Source organism: Quercus lobata, chromosome 11 (assembly GCF_001633185.2).
Source record: "Quercus lobata isolate SW786 chromosome 11, ValleyOak3.0 Primary Assembly, whole genome shotgun sequence".
Lineage (NCBI taxonomy): Eukaryota > Viridiplantae > Streptophyta > Magnoliopsida > Fagales > Fagaceae > Quercus > Quercus lobata.
Window position 1 is genome coordinate 49,381,237 of NC_044914.1, and position 16,086 is coordinate 49,397,322.

The following is a 16,086-nucleotide window of genomic DNA, read 5'->3' on the forward strand; positions in this document are numbered from 1 at the left end:
CATTTTTACTGTATATTTGAAGCTGCTTACTGCATTCATAAAATCTTTTTTTGCATTAAGTAAAACTCTTCACTGTTTTCTCATAAAAATTGTTCCCTGTTTTCTACATAAACTGTTTTTAGCATTGGCGCAATTATTGCTGAAAACAGTGAACAATTTAAAACTATGTACTAATGTACTAATCATCTTGATTTGATGAAAATTTCAAAATTGTTGAACGTACAAAATCGTGAAATCTTAATGGAAAATTGAAATTGTTGAACGTACCAAATCGAGAAAATTCAATGGAAAATTGTGTACATTAGATGTACAGATCGTTCGAATTTGTAAAAAACAAAATTTAGATGTGCAGATCGATTGAATTTGTTGATTGTATAAAATCTTGAAAGTACAGAATAAAATTGTGTAAATTAGATTTCGAATTTTTCAACAAATTTGGATGATCAGTACATTAGTACACAGTTTTCCATTTAATTTTCATGATTTTGTATATTTAACGAATTCAAACTTTTCAACAAATTCAAATTATTTGTACATCTAATTTACACAATTTTATTTTGTATTTTCAAGATTTTATACAATCAACAAATTCGAACAATCTGTACATCTAAATTTTGTTTTTTACAAATTCGAATGATCTATACATCTAATGTACACAATTTTCTCTTGAATTTTCACGATTTTGTACTTTCAACGAAATCAAATTTCTCAACAAGTCCAGAATATTTGTACATCTAATGTACACAACTTTCCATTGAATTTTCACGATTTGGTACGTTCAACAATTTCGATTTTCCATTAAGATTTCACGATTTTGTACATTCAACAATTTTGAAATTCATCAAATCAAGATGATCAGTACATTAGTACATAGTTTTAAATTGAATTTTCACAATTTTATATATTTGACGACTTCAAATTTGGATGATCTATACATCTAATGTAATTAATTTTCGATTAAGTTTACTCAATTTGTTATGTTCTTCAATTTTCATTTGAATTTTCACGATTTTACACAATCAACGAATTCAAACTTTTCAACAAATTCGTACTATCTATACATCTAACGTACACAATTTTTCCTTGAGTTTTCACAGTTTTGTACATTCAACAAATTCAAATTTTCAAACAAATACGTACGATCTATACATCTAATGTACATACTTTTCCATTGAATTTTCATTATTTTGTACTTTCAACGAAATCAAATTTCTCAACAAGTCTAGACTATCTGTACATCTTATGTACACCTTCATGATTTGGTACGTTCATTGATTTTCCATCGATTTTTCTAGACTTTCTACATTCAACTAATTCGAACTTTTTTACGAATTCGAATTTTTCTAGGCATTTACCATTAGGTGATTTATATGAATCATTCATTTTTCTTTCATGGAGTTTGTCCATTATTCTTATGGTTACATATTTAAAAAAAAAACACAAAAACCATTTAAGTGCAATAATTGCGCCAATGCTAAAAACGGTTTATGCAAAAAACAGTAAACAATTTTTATGAGAAAACACTGAACAGTTTTACTTAATGCAAAAAACAAATTTTATGAATGTGGTAAGCAGCTTCGAAAATACAGTAAACATGATGTGCAGAGAGCAAATTTTATTAACGTAGAAACAGATTTTATCAATGCAGAAAAACAAATTTGATTATTGTGAAATTTAAACATGAAAAAGCATTCATATTTGGCTTTTAAATTTAGAAAACACGATTTCACTAGGTGTTTTATGATAAAACAGCGAACAATTTTTTAAACAGTGAACAGAGAATAATTTACGCAGAAAAGAGAGTGAACAATTTTTTAAATAATGCTGAATAGAAAATAATTTTATGCAGAATGCTTGAAATAGTTTATGCAGAAAACAGTGAACAATTTTTATGAGAAAACAGTGAACAGTTTTACTTAATGCAGAAAACAGATTTTATGAATGCAGTAAGCAGATTTGAATATATAGTAAATATGATATGCAGAAGGAAAATTTTATTAATGTAGAAATAGATTTTATCAATGCAGAAAAATATATTCGATTATTGTGAAATTCAAACATGAAAAAGCATTCGAATTTGGCGTTTAAATTTAGAAAACACGATTTCACTAGGTGTTTTATGAGAAAACAGTGAACAATTTTTTAAATAGTGAACAGTAAATAATTTATGCGAAAAAGAGAGTGAACAATTTCTTAAATAATGCTGAACAGAAAATAATTTTATGCAAAATCGTAGAAATTTTTTATACAGAAAACAGTGAACAATTTTTATGAGAAAATAATGAAAAATTTTAATTAATGTAGAAATTAAACTCATATTTCGAAATTAAAATCTCTATATTTTACAATGCTTCTATTTAAAAACATTAAAAAAAAAAAAAAAAAAAAAAGCTACTTATTTTTATCTTTATTATTTGTTGTTTATCCCCAAACAAAACAAAACAAAAAAAAAAATTTACACAGTACTCGAGTTTACCAAACTCGTGTAATTGTTTTTTTTTTTTTTTTTTTGCATTTTATTTATAAAAAGTACTCGAGCTTGGTATACTCGAGTATTGTGTAAATGGTACTCGAGTTTACCAAGCTCGAGTACCACATAATTTTTTTTTAATCACACAAATCCAACTCAGCAGTGCCACAGTGGCAGAACTGATGAGGAACTCGAGTTTCTGAAACTCGAGTTCTGGAAAAAGTGGTAGTTTGCTATTTATTTCCGAAACAGTGTTTTTTTGTTAAAAATTTCCAAAAAAGGTGGTATATGGCCATTTTGGCCCCTTTATAGGAGTAAAAGTTTATGTATTGAATGAGTATGAAATAAATAGAATTGATTTAGGACACTAGTGTTCGTTTATCACCTACAATGCTCAACCCACACATTGCACATATTAGGGAATGACGAAAATCGAACTACAAATTGCATTCTTATATAAATCTTCCTCAAGGATTCAGATTGGGTATTGCCCTCATTGCAATTAGATCAAGAGGATGAAGAGTGAAATTAACTTTTTCTATCTTCTCACTTTTCTCTTCAACTAAAAAAATAAATTTTCTATTCATCTACTTTTTCATCCTCCTAATCAAATAATATAAAGGAAAACTAAAATCTCTTTTATCATTCCACTTTTCCACCCCCTTCCAATTTTCTATCATCCCACTTTTTAATCTCCAAATTTTAGTTCAAAAAATGTATCTATTTCCCTTTCCCTGCTAAAGGCTTAATGGTGGCTGGGGTTTTCTCTTCAGTCCAGCTTGGCCCGTTCCATAGGAATGTCCCACTTAACCGTTGGGTCGGGTTGGCCCATTGCTAATCGAATTACAATTATGTATACCAACAATTAAGCTGCACCTCAAGGTAAGGTATTCCTCATTTTTATAAGAATTTATTATTTATGTACTAGAAATAATGAAATCTCCCATTAGAACTCCCTTAGAATGTAGACTATATCTTTCTCACCGTTCCTATATTTTGATTTAATTGACTTTTGATTTGGCCTTACTCGTGCATAATTTTCTCTTTCTCTAAGTATCCATTTATTATGACTTATGGGCTAGTTTATTTGTTCCAACTTTGTTAGTTACAACTTTTTAAAACTTTTTTTTTTTGTTGCTAGTTATAATTTATTAAAATCTTACTAGAATGGATATCACTTCTTAAAAAAAGTTATTCCAAATGAAAATCAATAGAAGAGGTGAATAGAGTTCATACTCACTTCAAAGAAACACAATTTACCAATGAACAAATTCTTATGTCACGTGTGAGTGTAAATGACAATTTTGTGTCATTTCATGTTATTTGAGCAATTAGATTATGATTGTTGTACAAACAAATAATTGGTACTGTAAATAAGGCCTATTTATGATGTCTTTCTCAGTTAAAAATAGAAGATATTATGATATATTTTTACCTCTTATTAGTACTTTATCGCTTAAAATAGTAGAGTTTGTGACTTGTGAGAAGAAGCATAAACAATATAAGCACCTATATGTACGTGTGGTAAAGATTTGGTGGAGGATATGCTTGTTAAATGGTCCAAAGGACAATGAAAAGGTGGGAACCCCAATGCCACCTATTTGGTCATAGTGAAGCCAAAAAGTTGGTCTGCTTAGATTGTTCACTTTGTCTGCAGTGTTCTCAAGTGTGTTTTGTATTTCCTAAAAGAAAATAATTCAAAATTTTCAATCAAAGTTTTAATATTTATTTTTCAAGCACGTTTTTTTTTTTTTTCTTGATTTTTTTTAAAATCAAGGATCGTGAAAAAAAAAAATCATAACTGTGATTTAGAATGAAGGAGTATGGTTAAGCCAAACAAGCAAACCCACATGTGGCTCTACAACACCATTTCAATGGTTATCTAATTATGAGTGATATAACATACACATGTGTTTATAACATACACATGTGTTTATCTAACTAAATAAACTAAACTAGCATGTGTTTATAACATACACATTCAAATTGATTAAACTCAAAAGTGATATTACATTGCAAATAACCTAAAATAATAATTTTTTTTCATCATATTGCCTAATCAACTCAATCTAAGCCAATCAATCATCATGTTCATTATTTTGCAAACTTATTTCTTCATTGAAATTTTCTTCATCATCATCAATATTTATTATCTCTTTTTGTTCTTTTATTTTAATTATTTTTTAAAATATATTTCTTCTTGATATTCTAGTTTCTTAGACTAATAATAATAATGACAAAAATAAAAAATAATTATATTGTAAATTAATTCCTTATTCATAGAATGGAAAATAAATTTGTAAAAATGAAAGTGAAGTGTAAGTGTGTAGTCTAAATTTTGTAAGAGAAAAAAAAAGGAAAAACCAAATTAATTCCTTATTATTATTATTTCCTTCTTTTCTTTTTGATCCATTTGTTTGCTGGGAAAAACTACATAAAAAAATAGTTTTGGTGACCTTTTTTTGGTTTTTGAAGGGTTATTAATCTACATTTTAGTTTGTTTAAATTCTTTTTTTCTTTTCTTTTTTCCTGTTGTTTGTGTTAGGTTAAAAATTATAATCAAGGAAACTGGAAAATGACCACCATTCACCTAGACAAGTTTGGTTCTCATCAATTCGAAGGATTTCATAAGACAAGTTCGGCCACATCAACAAAAATTACTGGTCAAATCTTGGCTTTCTGACCTCTATCGATGTTTTTTTTTAAAAAAAAAAAATTTCTCTCCCCCCTTTTTGTCAATTTGATGGGCTATTGGATTTGCTATTTGCAACTAGAGAGGTTAATCAAATTATAAAGACAATCAAAAGTCCGGTTTTTTAATAATTATGCTTCCTAATCCTATAATCCGAGTAAGAGTTCTGTGGTTCTTTTTAAGTTTGAACACTTTTTGACTTTTCTAGTAAATCTAAATTGATTTCTCTTGTACATATAAACCATGTCATCATTGATAAACCTTCAAATTCTGTGTTATATAGACCATGTCATCATTGAGAAACCTTGGGTTGTATTCAAGGACATACATAGCTAGATTAATAAAGTTTACAGAGTAGCCTGAATTGAAGAGTATCTTTGTTTTTTAGAACAAACTTTTTTCTAGGATGCATTTGCTGCTTTTATTTCTGAATGAAGTTTTATTTTTCCATTAAAGAAAAAAAAAAGTGTGGCATGTGAGTCCAAAATTTGGGGAGGTCCAAGGGGACATTACTAGCAAATTAGTTGGAAACAGGAGCAAAGGATCACTCCATATCTGTACCTTTCAGTCATCTAATCATCTCCAACGGTGGCATCAGGCATGTATGGGTTGCTAACTACATGATATGCTTAAAAATTCAAATTAAACAAAAAGGTATATTTATTTTGAGAAGAAAATCGCTGCGTATTATTAAGGGAGGTTGTTCAAATCAACCTGAATTACAAGTAAAAGATTTAGAGGAACATCTTTCATCTAGATTAACATGGGAAAGTCATGCAAAACTTAATTAACAAGGAGCCATAGACAAGAAAATACCACTAGCTAACAACAAGAAAAAAAATTAGCAATGTCTTATAAATTTTGCGGAAAAGTACGTTGTTTAGGAATGTAGGAATTAGGATACTTGGATTAAATTGGAAAGGAAATTCGTTTTTTGAAAATAGACTTGAAAGTTGAAAGTTCATGGGCCATTGGGTAGAGAACTAGATATGTGAAAAGAAATTAGTTAACTTGATGGGATCGATAGGGTAATTGGGCCTCCGCAATCCCTTTGTTTCGATTTTCCGATGTAGTACAGGAAAATCGTAACATTACATATCAATTTGGGCCTCTAGGCTCCTGGCCGAAGCTTTTACTAACTTTGTAAAGCATTCCTATAGGCTTTTTTTTTTTCTTTTTTCTTTTTTCTATTTTACATCAAAATCACTTTTAATTATTTTAGATAACCATTTTTACATTACACTCTAGATCTCATTCTTCATTTCATAATGAATTTTACTTGTGCAGCAAAATTTCACGATGAGCTGAGTTGTCACCCACCAAAAGTCAAAATAAGATAAAATTAAATTAAAAATATATATATTATACCTAAATCAACCATAACTCAAAATAAAGGTATTGTAAAAATGTTGTATATTTTTTTTACCCCTAGTATTTCTCTTTTATAATACATCTGATAAAACTTGATGTTTGTAAAGTTAAATGAAGGGTTGTTGGTTGTATTTGAGATAACCACTCTCCTATATAGGCAATAAGAAAGAGAATTTAGGATAAATTTCTGCTTATCTTCATTAATACGTTCTGTCCTTTAAAATAAGGAATATGACAATTACATCAGAAATTCAAATTACAAATACAAACGACTGTTGAGAACAATTGTTGATGCCCATTTTTGACAAAATGTCTCAATGGCAGAAGAAGCCTAACAATATGAAAAAAGTAAGATAGAGAAAGCAGAAAAATAAAAGATCATTGGGCCAGAATGGTAGAAATAATGGTCCATAGGTCCACAAAATAATAAGTGGCTCCAAAGAAAGCAAACGGGCTGAGGAAGCCCCAAAGAATGAAGTAGTAAGCCCATTTGAATCGTAAAAAATGGAAAGAAAGCAAAAACAAGCTAAAGGAGCCTAAAGAAAGGAATTAGTAAATGGGACTGGTTCAAAGGCTAATAAACCCAAAGACAAAGGATGTTGTAATTGGGCCAGGAAAGCCTAAAAGATTTAGCAAAAGCCCATAGAAATGTAAAATGTAAGAAAGAATAAAACAGGCCAAGAATGCCCAAAAAATGAAATGGGCTAGGGAAGCCTGAGCTGTTGAATGAACTGGCCTAGCAAGAATGCTAGGCAGTAAAGACTAAAAGAAGGAATAATATGAGAAATTAGCATGGCAAGTGCTTCAGCCGGTAAACCCAGAAGTAATAACAAGGTAAACAAAGGTAAATGATATCATAGTAGTAACAATGTAGTGGTGTGGTAGGAGCACCAGCCAATCCACGAACAAAGGATGAAAAGAGACATGGACCGAATTAAAGAAAAGAAAGCCCACACCCAAGCAATGCCCAGCTCGAAGAAGAAATGAGATGTAGAGAATGAAAACCTAAGAACTCATTCACACCAGAAGAGCTAAACAAGCACTAAATCATGCAGCAAAGTCAGACAAACCCGTAGGCAATGGCAAACGCGTGAGAGCCAGAAAAGGACTCATATGGAAATGGAGCACGAACACAAGATTCAGGCATCACCTACCTATACCCAGCCAATATAGGGGAGGTGAGCCACGGGTCAAAGGCAAGAGAGGGTTTAGTCTAGTTGTAAGGAGAAGGGAGAACTTATTTTGGGGTACCTATTTAAGCTCTTTTGGGGGAAATAACCTGTTGGAATGACATCTCATCCAAAAGAGGTAAACATAAGCTGAAATCACTAGGTGCATGCTATCAAGGTTGGTAAGGGAGAAGTCCAGCCCTTATCCGAATGGGAGTTTCAAAGGAAGTAAAAAACAAAACAAAATCACTTTTGTCTGGGAATGAGGCGTGGCACAGCTAACACAGTGTAGTGGTGGTAGCTGGGCAGCCAGTTGACCAGTGGGCAATCTTGGAAAGACAATCCCAACAGGCCAAAAACAATTAATGGGTAAAAATGGTAAATCGTGTCACAATAGTCAGTATAAAAAGACCACAGATATGCATAATAAACAACAGCAACAACAACAGGAAAAGAAAGAAAACAGGGAAAACAAGTAAGAGAAGGAAAGGAAAACAGAAAACCAAGAGTGAGGAAGAAAAATATGAGTGATAGGAGTAAAAGCATGCACCAATAGGCTACCCACTTCTCTCTCTCTCTCAATAGCCCACTCTCTAACAAGTCAATAATCTAAGATCAAGCCATTTAGGTCCATTTTTCAAAGTGAGTAACTTCTACAGTAGGATTTCCCTTTGAGGTTACCCACATTGGAGATTGGTTCCCCTTTTTGGACTTGAATCTGCTAAAAACTAAAGCCCATTCCTTTACTAGTCTAATCTTCTTTCCTTTTGCCATGGTTGATTAAGGACTACCATTACTTTTTGCTATTAATCTATTCCTGCCGTAATCACTTTGTCATACTTTTCCTTTGTGAACTATTCAAGTACTATTGTTGTTAGTAGAAAACATTTTAGTTAAAGTGTTTTAGTTATCCTGCTGTATTATGTTTTTCCTGCTATAATATTTTGTAACGGTATTTCCTACCGTGAGCATGTGACACGCTCAAGATTCCTACCAAGGCGCGTCAATACAAGAAGGGTCATAACTTGCGCACAAGTTGGCCTAAGGTGTGTTTTAGTTAGACTAGTCCCGACTATCCTACCCCAGAATCATAAGGCCATAGTACAGTAGAAGCAATCCAGCCTATGACAAAAAAAGGCCCACCTCGCCTATGACAAAAAAAGGCCCACCTCAACAACCAATATACACTTATCTTCTCCTACATAATATGGATGGCTTAATAAACAACTCCTAATTTATTTAAACTCCTAAACTGCACCTAATACTTATCATTCCTAATCTTTAATTCCAACTACAACTTTTTTTATTCTTATCCTAAGTCTTTGTAGAAATAGATGTGCAAGTTGAGAGTCCAAGTGCAGTTACACGCATATGTTGGTCTGTTGTTATTGTCTAAATCATAACAACATCCCATAAAAGTAATATAAAATAACTCAACTAAATTAGGAGGGTAGGGGGAACCCCAATCCATATCACAATGTTGCCATCATCCTAAAAAAACCTAGATGACTCGTTACTTGTTATTGTTATTCTCACCATGTTGTTGTTGTTCAATTAACCTTTAGTCAACTTAAGCCCAATAAAAAATAAAAACCACCAAATTGATCTAGTGACCCAATTGGATTTGCATTGACAACCCAAATTGCCCTAAATTACCACACCAAATATGCATTAGGATCCCAATTCCAAACCTGAGATTTGCACAAGAGCGTTGCCTCAAACCACCATCACAAACTACCAAATCCAAACCCAAATCCACCAATACAACCAAACCCAAATATAGGAGAGAGTAAACATTGTCGTTTGGCCTTGTTTTTGGCGACATTTGTGCTGATTGGTGGTCTAGAGAGAAGATAGAACAACAAGAGACGCGAGGAATAGATAATATAAAAGTAGTTTTTTGGAATCAATCAATAAAAAAGTAATTTTTACACATGCTATATATATGGTAGTATTTGTATAATTTCTTACAAATGGTTTTGATTTTTAGACATTTACTATTTCAAATCTTTATTTTCATATCAACTTTTATGTGTTAGGATGTAGACGTTATTAAACTGTGGATATTTCAATATCAATTGTGAATATATGTGTGAAATAGTAAATGTGAAATAATATTTTTCTTTTTACAAAATAACAAATAGAATACTCTTTTTTTTTTCTTTTTTTTCACAATCTATAAATTAGCTCTAATCTTTCAAATTATGGAATAAATATCTTTTCAGCCAAAGAATAAAAAAATAAAAAGGTAAAATGAAAAATCACCAGTGGAGCCAAAGATTAAAAAACAGAGAATCAAACTCTCTAGAGATTACTCGTTGCTCTGTGATGCAGCTACCTCGTTAAGTAAATTCGAGAACTATCGACTAATCCCAATCCCTACTTCGAAGCCAACTAAAAGTACGGACAGAGAATAGCTATGAAACTTAAAAAAGGCAGCCATTTGGATTATTGGATATATCAGATTCCACTAGCTTTTGTGACTCGATCCAAGGTTGATAATTGTAGTTATCAACCTCTTCCCAGTCATTATTTTGTACTAAATGTTTAGTTTAATGCATCCATTTCCCTTTCCCTTTCACCCACAATATAAAATAAGAAATACATGTACACATATACACAGTCGTACAGAAACAAAGTAGCGGTGGATTGATCGTAGGAGTTCTCATGTCATGCTTTAATAAATAAGTAGTGCTCATGATGATGGTCATATTAAGACTCTGATCGTATAAATCATATTGCTATTACTATTATGGGACATGGGATCAATGAGTTTACGCCAAAAATCATTTTTTTATTTATAAAAAAATCACAAAAAAAATTCCTAAAAAAGAAAAAAAAAAAAAACCAGAAGCAACCAAAAAGCAAAAGAAGAGCCTAGCACAGTTACAATTGCCTCTTCGCAAGAAAGAAAAGTAAAGTTCTTTGCACCTCCTCAAATCAAACTCCTCCTTCTTCTTCCTCCTCAAAATTTTCAATCTTAACACTTCAAATTCAATGGGTCGCTCTCTCATCTTCGCCACTGTTCTCACACTTCTCACCTTCTCTTTCCTCTCAGGTAAATCACTCTCTCACTAACTATATATCACTCCCACCACCAAAAGACTCAATTTTGATATCAAAATTCTCTCATTTCCAATCATTTCCTCACTAACCCAGTTCTTGTTTTTCTCTGTTTTTCACAATTTTTTGTCACTCACAGTCACAGAAGTAAACTCTGCTTCGTTCAAGATAGTCAACAAGTGCCGGCGCACGATATGGCCAGGCTTGCTATCTGGCGCCAACACAGCTCAGCTTCCCACCACAGGCTTCACTCTCAAACCGGGCAAGTCCAGGACCCTATCCATACCCAGATCTTGGTCGGGTCGGCTCTGGGCTCGGACCCTTTGCGGCCCGGACTCGTCCACCGGCAAATTCACCTGCCTAACCGGCGACTGTGGCTCCGGTGCGCTACAATGCGCCGGGGGCAACGCTAAACCCCCTGCCACGCTGGCAGAGTTCACACTTAACGGCGATGGGGGTTTAGACTTTTACGACGTTAGTTTAGTTGATGGGTACAACCTCCCAATGCTCGTGGTCCCGCAGAAAGGTACAAGCGGGGGATGCGGGGCCACGGGGTGCTTGGTCGACTTAAACGGCGCGTGCCCGAAGGAGTTAAAGGTCGTGGCGCGTGGGACTGGGAGCGTGGCTTGTAGGAGCGCGTGCGAGGCGTTCGGCGATCCGAGGTTTTGCTGTAGCGAGGCGTACGCTACGCCTGACACGTGCAGTCCGTCTATGTACTCGTTGTTTTTTAAACACGCTTGCCCACGCGCGTATAGCTACGCGTATGATGACAAGACTAGTACTTTCACGTGTCCTAATGCTGACTACTTGATCATCTTTTGCCCCGAGCCTTATACCAGGTTTGAAATTTTACCAATTTTACCTTATAATATAATATAATATGAATTGTGGTATGAAAAAAAATAATATAATATGAATTATTATGCTTATATATTAAGATGATATAAAAATAACCATAATTTAGTTAGATAATTTTTATTTTTAAAAAATAAAAAATATAGTTAAAGTTGTAATTTAACAAAATTTAAAAACAAATTAACAGAGAAACTAAGTTCCGTTTGGTAAGAGTTTTTTTAGTAACGTTGTTTAAATGATGTAAAAATATATGTGGATGAAAAAATATTATAAAAATATGTGTTATGATGTTTAAACAATAAAAATTGTTATTTAAATAACATAATCAAATGTGCCCTAAAAATTAGTATTCTCTTTATTTAAATATATTTTATGTACATTTGATGTTTTTTTTTTTTCCTAAAAGTTAGCGCACATTAAGCTGAAAAGTTCACTTCATATCAAATCTTAAATTTTTGTTATATAAAAAAAATTTCCCATGCAACCTCACTGCCGATAGATAAATTCAAATTAAAAATTTTTATTAAATTTTTAAAAAAAAAAACCTCGTCGCACTTGCCGCGTGTGATGAGATTAGTATATTTTATGTGTTTCATATGTGGGGTAGTTTAGTCAATTTAATTAGTCGCATGCATGATTTGTCACGCTACCATGTTTCTAAATAATAGATGTAAAGTAAAGAATATTATTGAGTAGTGGGGCCTGGGGCCTTTTTTTTTTTTGTTATGTGTAGCATCATTGATGTTCATGTTTTACACATTACTTTGATGGACCCATTAAAGGCTTAGCTGAAGTCACTTCAACTTGAAATTGATTTATTGGTTTGGTTAGAACTTAGAATTCTATCTTCATTTTCTATTTCCAATTTGCTTTTAATGAAAATTCTCACATTGTGATTTTTTACTTGGCATTTATTGTTGTAGTAATGTATAAACTATCAGTGATTGATGGGTTTTTTTTTTTTTTTTGATAAGAATGATTGATGGCTTTGGCACTAAAGAAAGGTAAATGTTTTACTTGATTTCGATTGGTGACTGCTGTGCTACCAATAATCTGTCTGTATCTTTATATTCAATAGTCAAGACTAAGGCTTCACAAAGAACCATAATTTTCTATTAGTAAATGATTGATAAGCCAATTAGCTACTATGTCTTATTTATCGTAAATCTTAGGGAGCGTTTGCCTAACCATAAAATCAAGCTAACCAAGAACAATTAACTGGTTTGAGTTGTTTTTAGCTTAGTAACATGTTCTTTTTTCTTTTTTCTTTTTTGTTTCTTTTTCTTTTTTTAATAATTCGATAATTACAATGGAGTGGAGGAATTTGAATCCTAGATATCTCCGTTAAAAAACATTAGGAAGTGTTAGTTGAGTTGCAAAAATCTTGGTGACTTGGTAACTAGTTTTAGTGGTCTTTAATTTGGTAACTTTTTGCTTAAAAAGCTTGTTCAAAGTACTACTAGATTTATTCCATTATTAAATCTAGTTTTACCTTTGGTTATTTCAAATACATTCCCTCCACAATCAAAATTATAAATTTTCTGGTGTTTCTTTTTACATATTCCCACTAGAAACTAGTTTTTAATTTGACATTTTCATAAACTGGTTTTAAGTAAAACTGGTTCTAATATGATTCTAGACAAATTAGATAAATCTAAACCCATTCAATTTTGAACTAGTTTTATTTTTGGCTTAGCTATGTGGTTTTCCAAACACCCCATTATGGGCATAATTGGATTTCACTTGTTTCTTTTTTCCTGACAGAGTGTGCACATGCAACATCATGTGCCTCATCCACAATGGTTCTTTTGCTTTCTATTTTTCATTTTTTGAGGAGAATTAAAAAACAAAGAAATTAACAAAAAGGTTGTTAAACTCAAGGTAATATTATTAAGCAGTTTGATTGGTTTTATACGCTGTTAGCATTCCCAAATATGTATTATTCTTGAAACAAAGTTTGGTTCTAGACATGTTTGTAGCTTAAGATTCAACTCACATTAAGAATATAACATGTGTCCCTACCATTTGCAATACACGTGACTTACTTATACAATCATTTTAAGCAAGTCATTTGCATTGCACATGGCAAGAACACGTCAATTTTCTAGTGTGAGTTGAAGCAAGCCTGACGTTCTAAACATGTTTGAAACTAAATTTTATCTTAATTGTTGTAATTTTATAATATATTATTTTAGTCATTTGGGTAATGATACTAAATAATGCAAAGGTGGCACAAATTCAGGGATTATGATGGGACAGGGAGATATTGCTTTTGTCACTTGTCCAATATGTAGAATTATTAAAATCCATCCAGCTGTATCAGTATGCACTATGCACAGATGGGTCAAAATCAGTCAAAACCTCCTTTTTAAAAACTCTTCAAAGATTTGCCAGGTAGTCAACATGAAATAGATATTAGGTTAGACCAGTAGCTATATGTCTTCTTGGGATTCATGAAAAAAATGGGTTTTATTAAAACAAACATTAGAATATATATCTTTTTGTAAGTAAAGTTTGGCAAAAGGGGGACATTTATAATAGTGACTTCCACATGAGGCATGATTCTAGTAAATTATACTTCCCCTTGGAGTTAATATTAAAATACTTATGCAGCCAAAATGATTTATTTGGTTTTGAGTGTTGACAATGTTGGATTAAGGCCACCACCTTGAGTCCTTAACCAGTGGTTCATTTTCATTTAGGCTTATTAGTAGCAAATAATCATAGAAAGATAAAAAATAAAAAAATAAAAAAAAATGGTGGGTGGGCAGACCTAGATTGGTGCCCTTTGATGTGGCATCTTTGAACAAATTTGATCTCATAAGCATGTGAGTTTGCACTACCATGCAATATGAAGTTCAAGTCCTTCAATTTGATGTGCTGCAGTATGACTTTGCTTGAATTTCATCTTAGAAGTACTTTTACAAATATGAATACCATAAATATGGTTGTGCCTAAATTAGCAGGATGGTAGTGACTTTAACGAATATGAGGAAATCTCACATGTTTAACTTTTGTCATAAAAAATTATCCAAGTATTTCTATTTTCACCTTGTTATTTGTTCAGATGATGCAGTAGCATATGAGCTTTTATATTCTTCAGCACACTGGGAAAATCTTCTGCTTGTAATGGCATAGCCATATTGGGACCTCAGTTTTCAGTTAGCGAAGAAGTTGTGGACAGTTGTCTATTTACACATGCCATTTTCTTTTCTTAGGGAGATATTTCCATTACATGGTAGATTAATCTTATTAACATGTATACATATCTTGATGGAAACGTGCAGCCTACAATTGCTGGGAGCTCGAAAAGATGGGGGGCTGCTACCACTTGTGAACAAGACCACAATGTACATATCAAGCCATCATCCAAATAGTGCTTCATTCGCAGGTCTGGTTCAAACACAATTTATTGCCCATGCTGCCTCTGTTGTAGCGGCTTTGCTATTTTGGCTGCTTTTTCAACCTTTATGACTAACATTGGCCTGGACTTTTCCAGGCAAATAGTACCACGAAGTTTAGCTGAAGAATGGTTGTCAACTTCCTTCTTGTCTGAGCTCTCTGCTTCTCTTTCACTCCTTAGATTTGTTGTTGGGCTAAAAGTTCAGGTGCCTAAAATGCAATATGGCTACATGTGGCAGGGCTTCGCAACTGCCACAAGAATTCGTGTATATACCTTCCTCTGCTTCCTTCCTTTCTTTCAATTAACATCGTACATAGTTTTCAATGTGCTCTATACATAGCAATAATGTTTCCTTAATTTTATACATAAAAACTATAAGAAATCAGAAATTCCAAATTGAACTGTGGTGACTGGTCTTTTCCTTGCATAAATTGAATGGTACTAACTACAAACTACTCAGCACAAAGCAATTCAACCAGGCCTTAATCTCAGCTAATCATGCTCAACATGATGAATTTTTTAAAGAACTCTCTCAAAAGTTGGTTGTACCAATTTTTAAGAATGATGTGTTTGTATTGAAAGATATGGCATCTCATCTTTGAATTAAGTTTTCTTAAGATATAGAGGGAGCCTAATGTTATAAATTGGCTTGTCCAATTGTGAGGTAGTACCCGTCTTCATAGTGTCCATTACACAGTCATGGTTTGGGCTATGAGATAAATATTGATGGAAGAAATTATATATTTTGAGGCACATTCTCAACATCCATTGGGTTTACCTATTGTCTTCATGGAGCATTGCTGGGCTAGTTCTCGTACCTGGACTTCTAACAAAAAGTAACAACTAAGTTGATTGTAGAACTCCATCATCATTGCCTAAATTTTGATCGAGTGAAGGAATTTTTTGTTTTTCAGCCTTTTTCATTGGCTGCATTTAGAGTGAGGGATTTTTTTTTTTTTTTTTTACAAATGCTAGTGTGATTTGCACAAAATTACTTCTACATAGACTTTGTGTTATCATTTTGTGTTGTACACTACCATAAGATGCCAAGTAGTTGTGAAAA

General features: G+C 32.5%; 1 protein-coding gene across 4 annotated transcripts; it reads left to right on the forward strand.

Annotated features, from left to right (window-relative positions):
* Positions 1-10,529: 10,529 nt before the first annotated feature.
* Positions 10,530-15,488, forward strand: LOC115968163 (thaumatin-like protein 1). 4 transcript variants are annotated; one of them, XM_031087466.1, is made up of 5 exons: positions 10,530-10,760; positions 10,905-11,604; positions 12,595-12,624; positions 14,908-15,011; positions 15,128-15,488. In XM_031087466.1, exons 1-5 carry the CDS (start codon positions 10,700-10,702, stop codon positions 15,361-15,363), a joined length of 1,131 nt encoding a protein of 376 aa, XP_030943326.1. In that variant the 5' UTR covers positions 10,530-10,699; the 3' UTR covers positions 15,364-15,488. The 4 variants fall into 4 exon arrangements, with proteins under 4 accessions (XP_030943326.1, XP_030943327.1, XP_030943328.1 ...); XM_031087468.1 differs by having other exon boundaries at positions 10,533-10,760; positions 15,120-15,219; XM_031087467.1 differs by lacking the exon at positions 12,595-12,624 and having other exon boundaries at positions 10,532-10,760; positions 15,128-15,479.
* Positions 15,489-16,086: the final 598 nt, after the last annotated feature.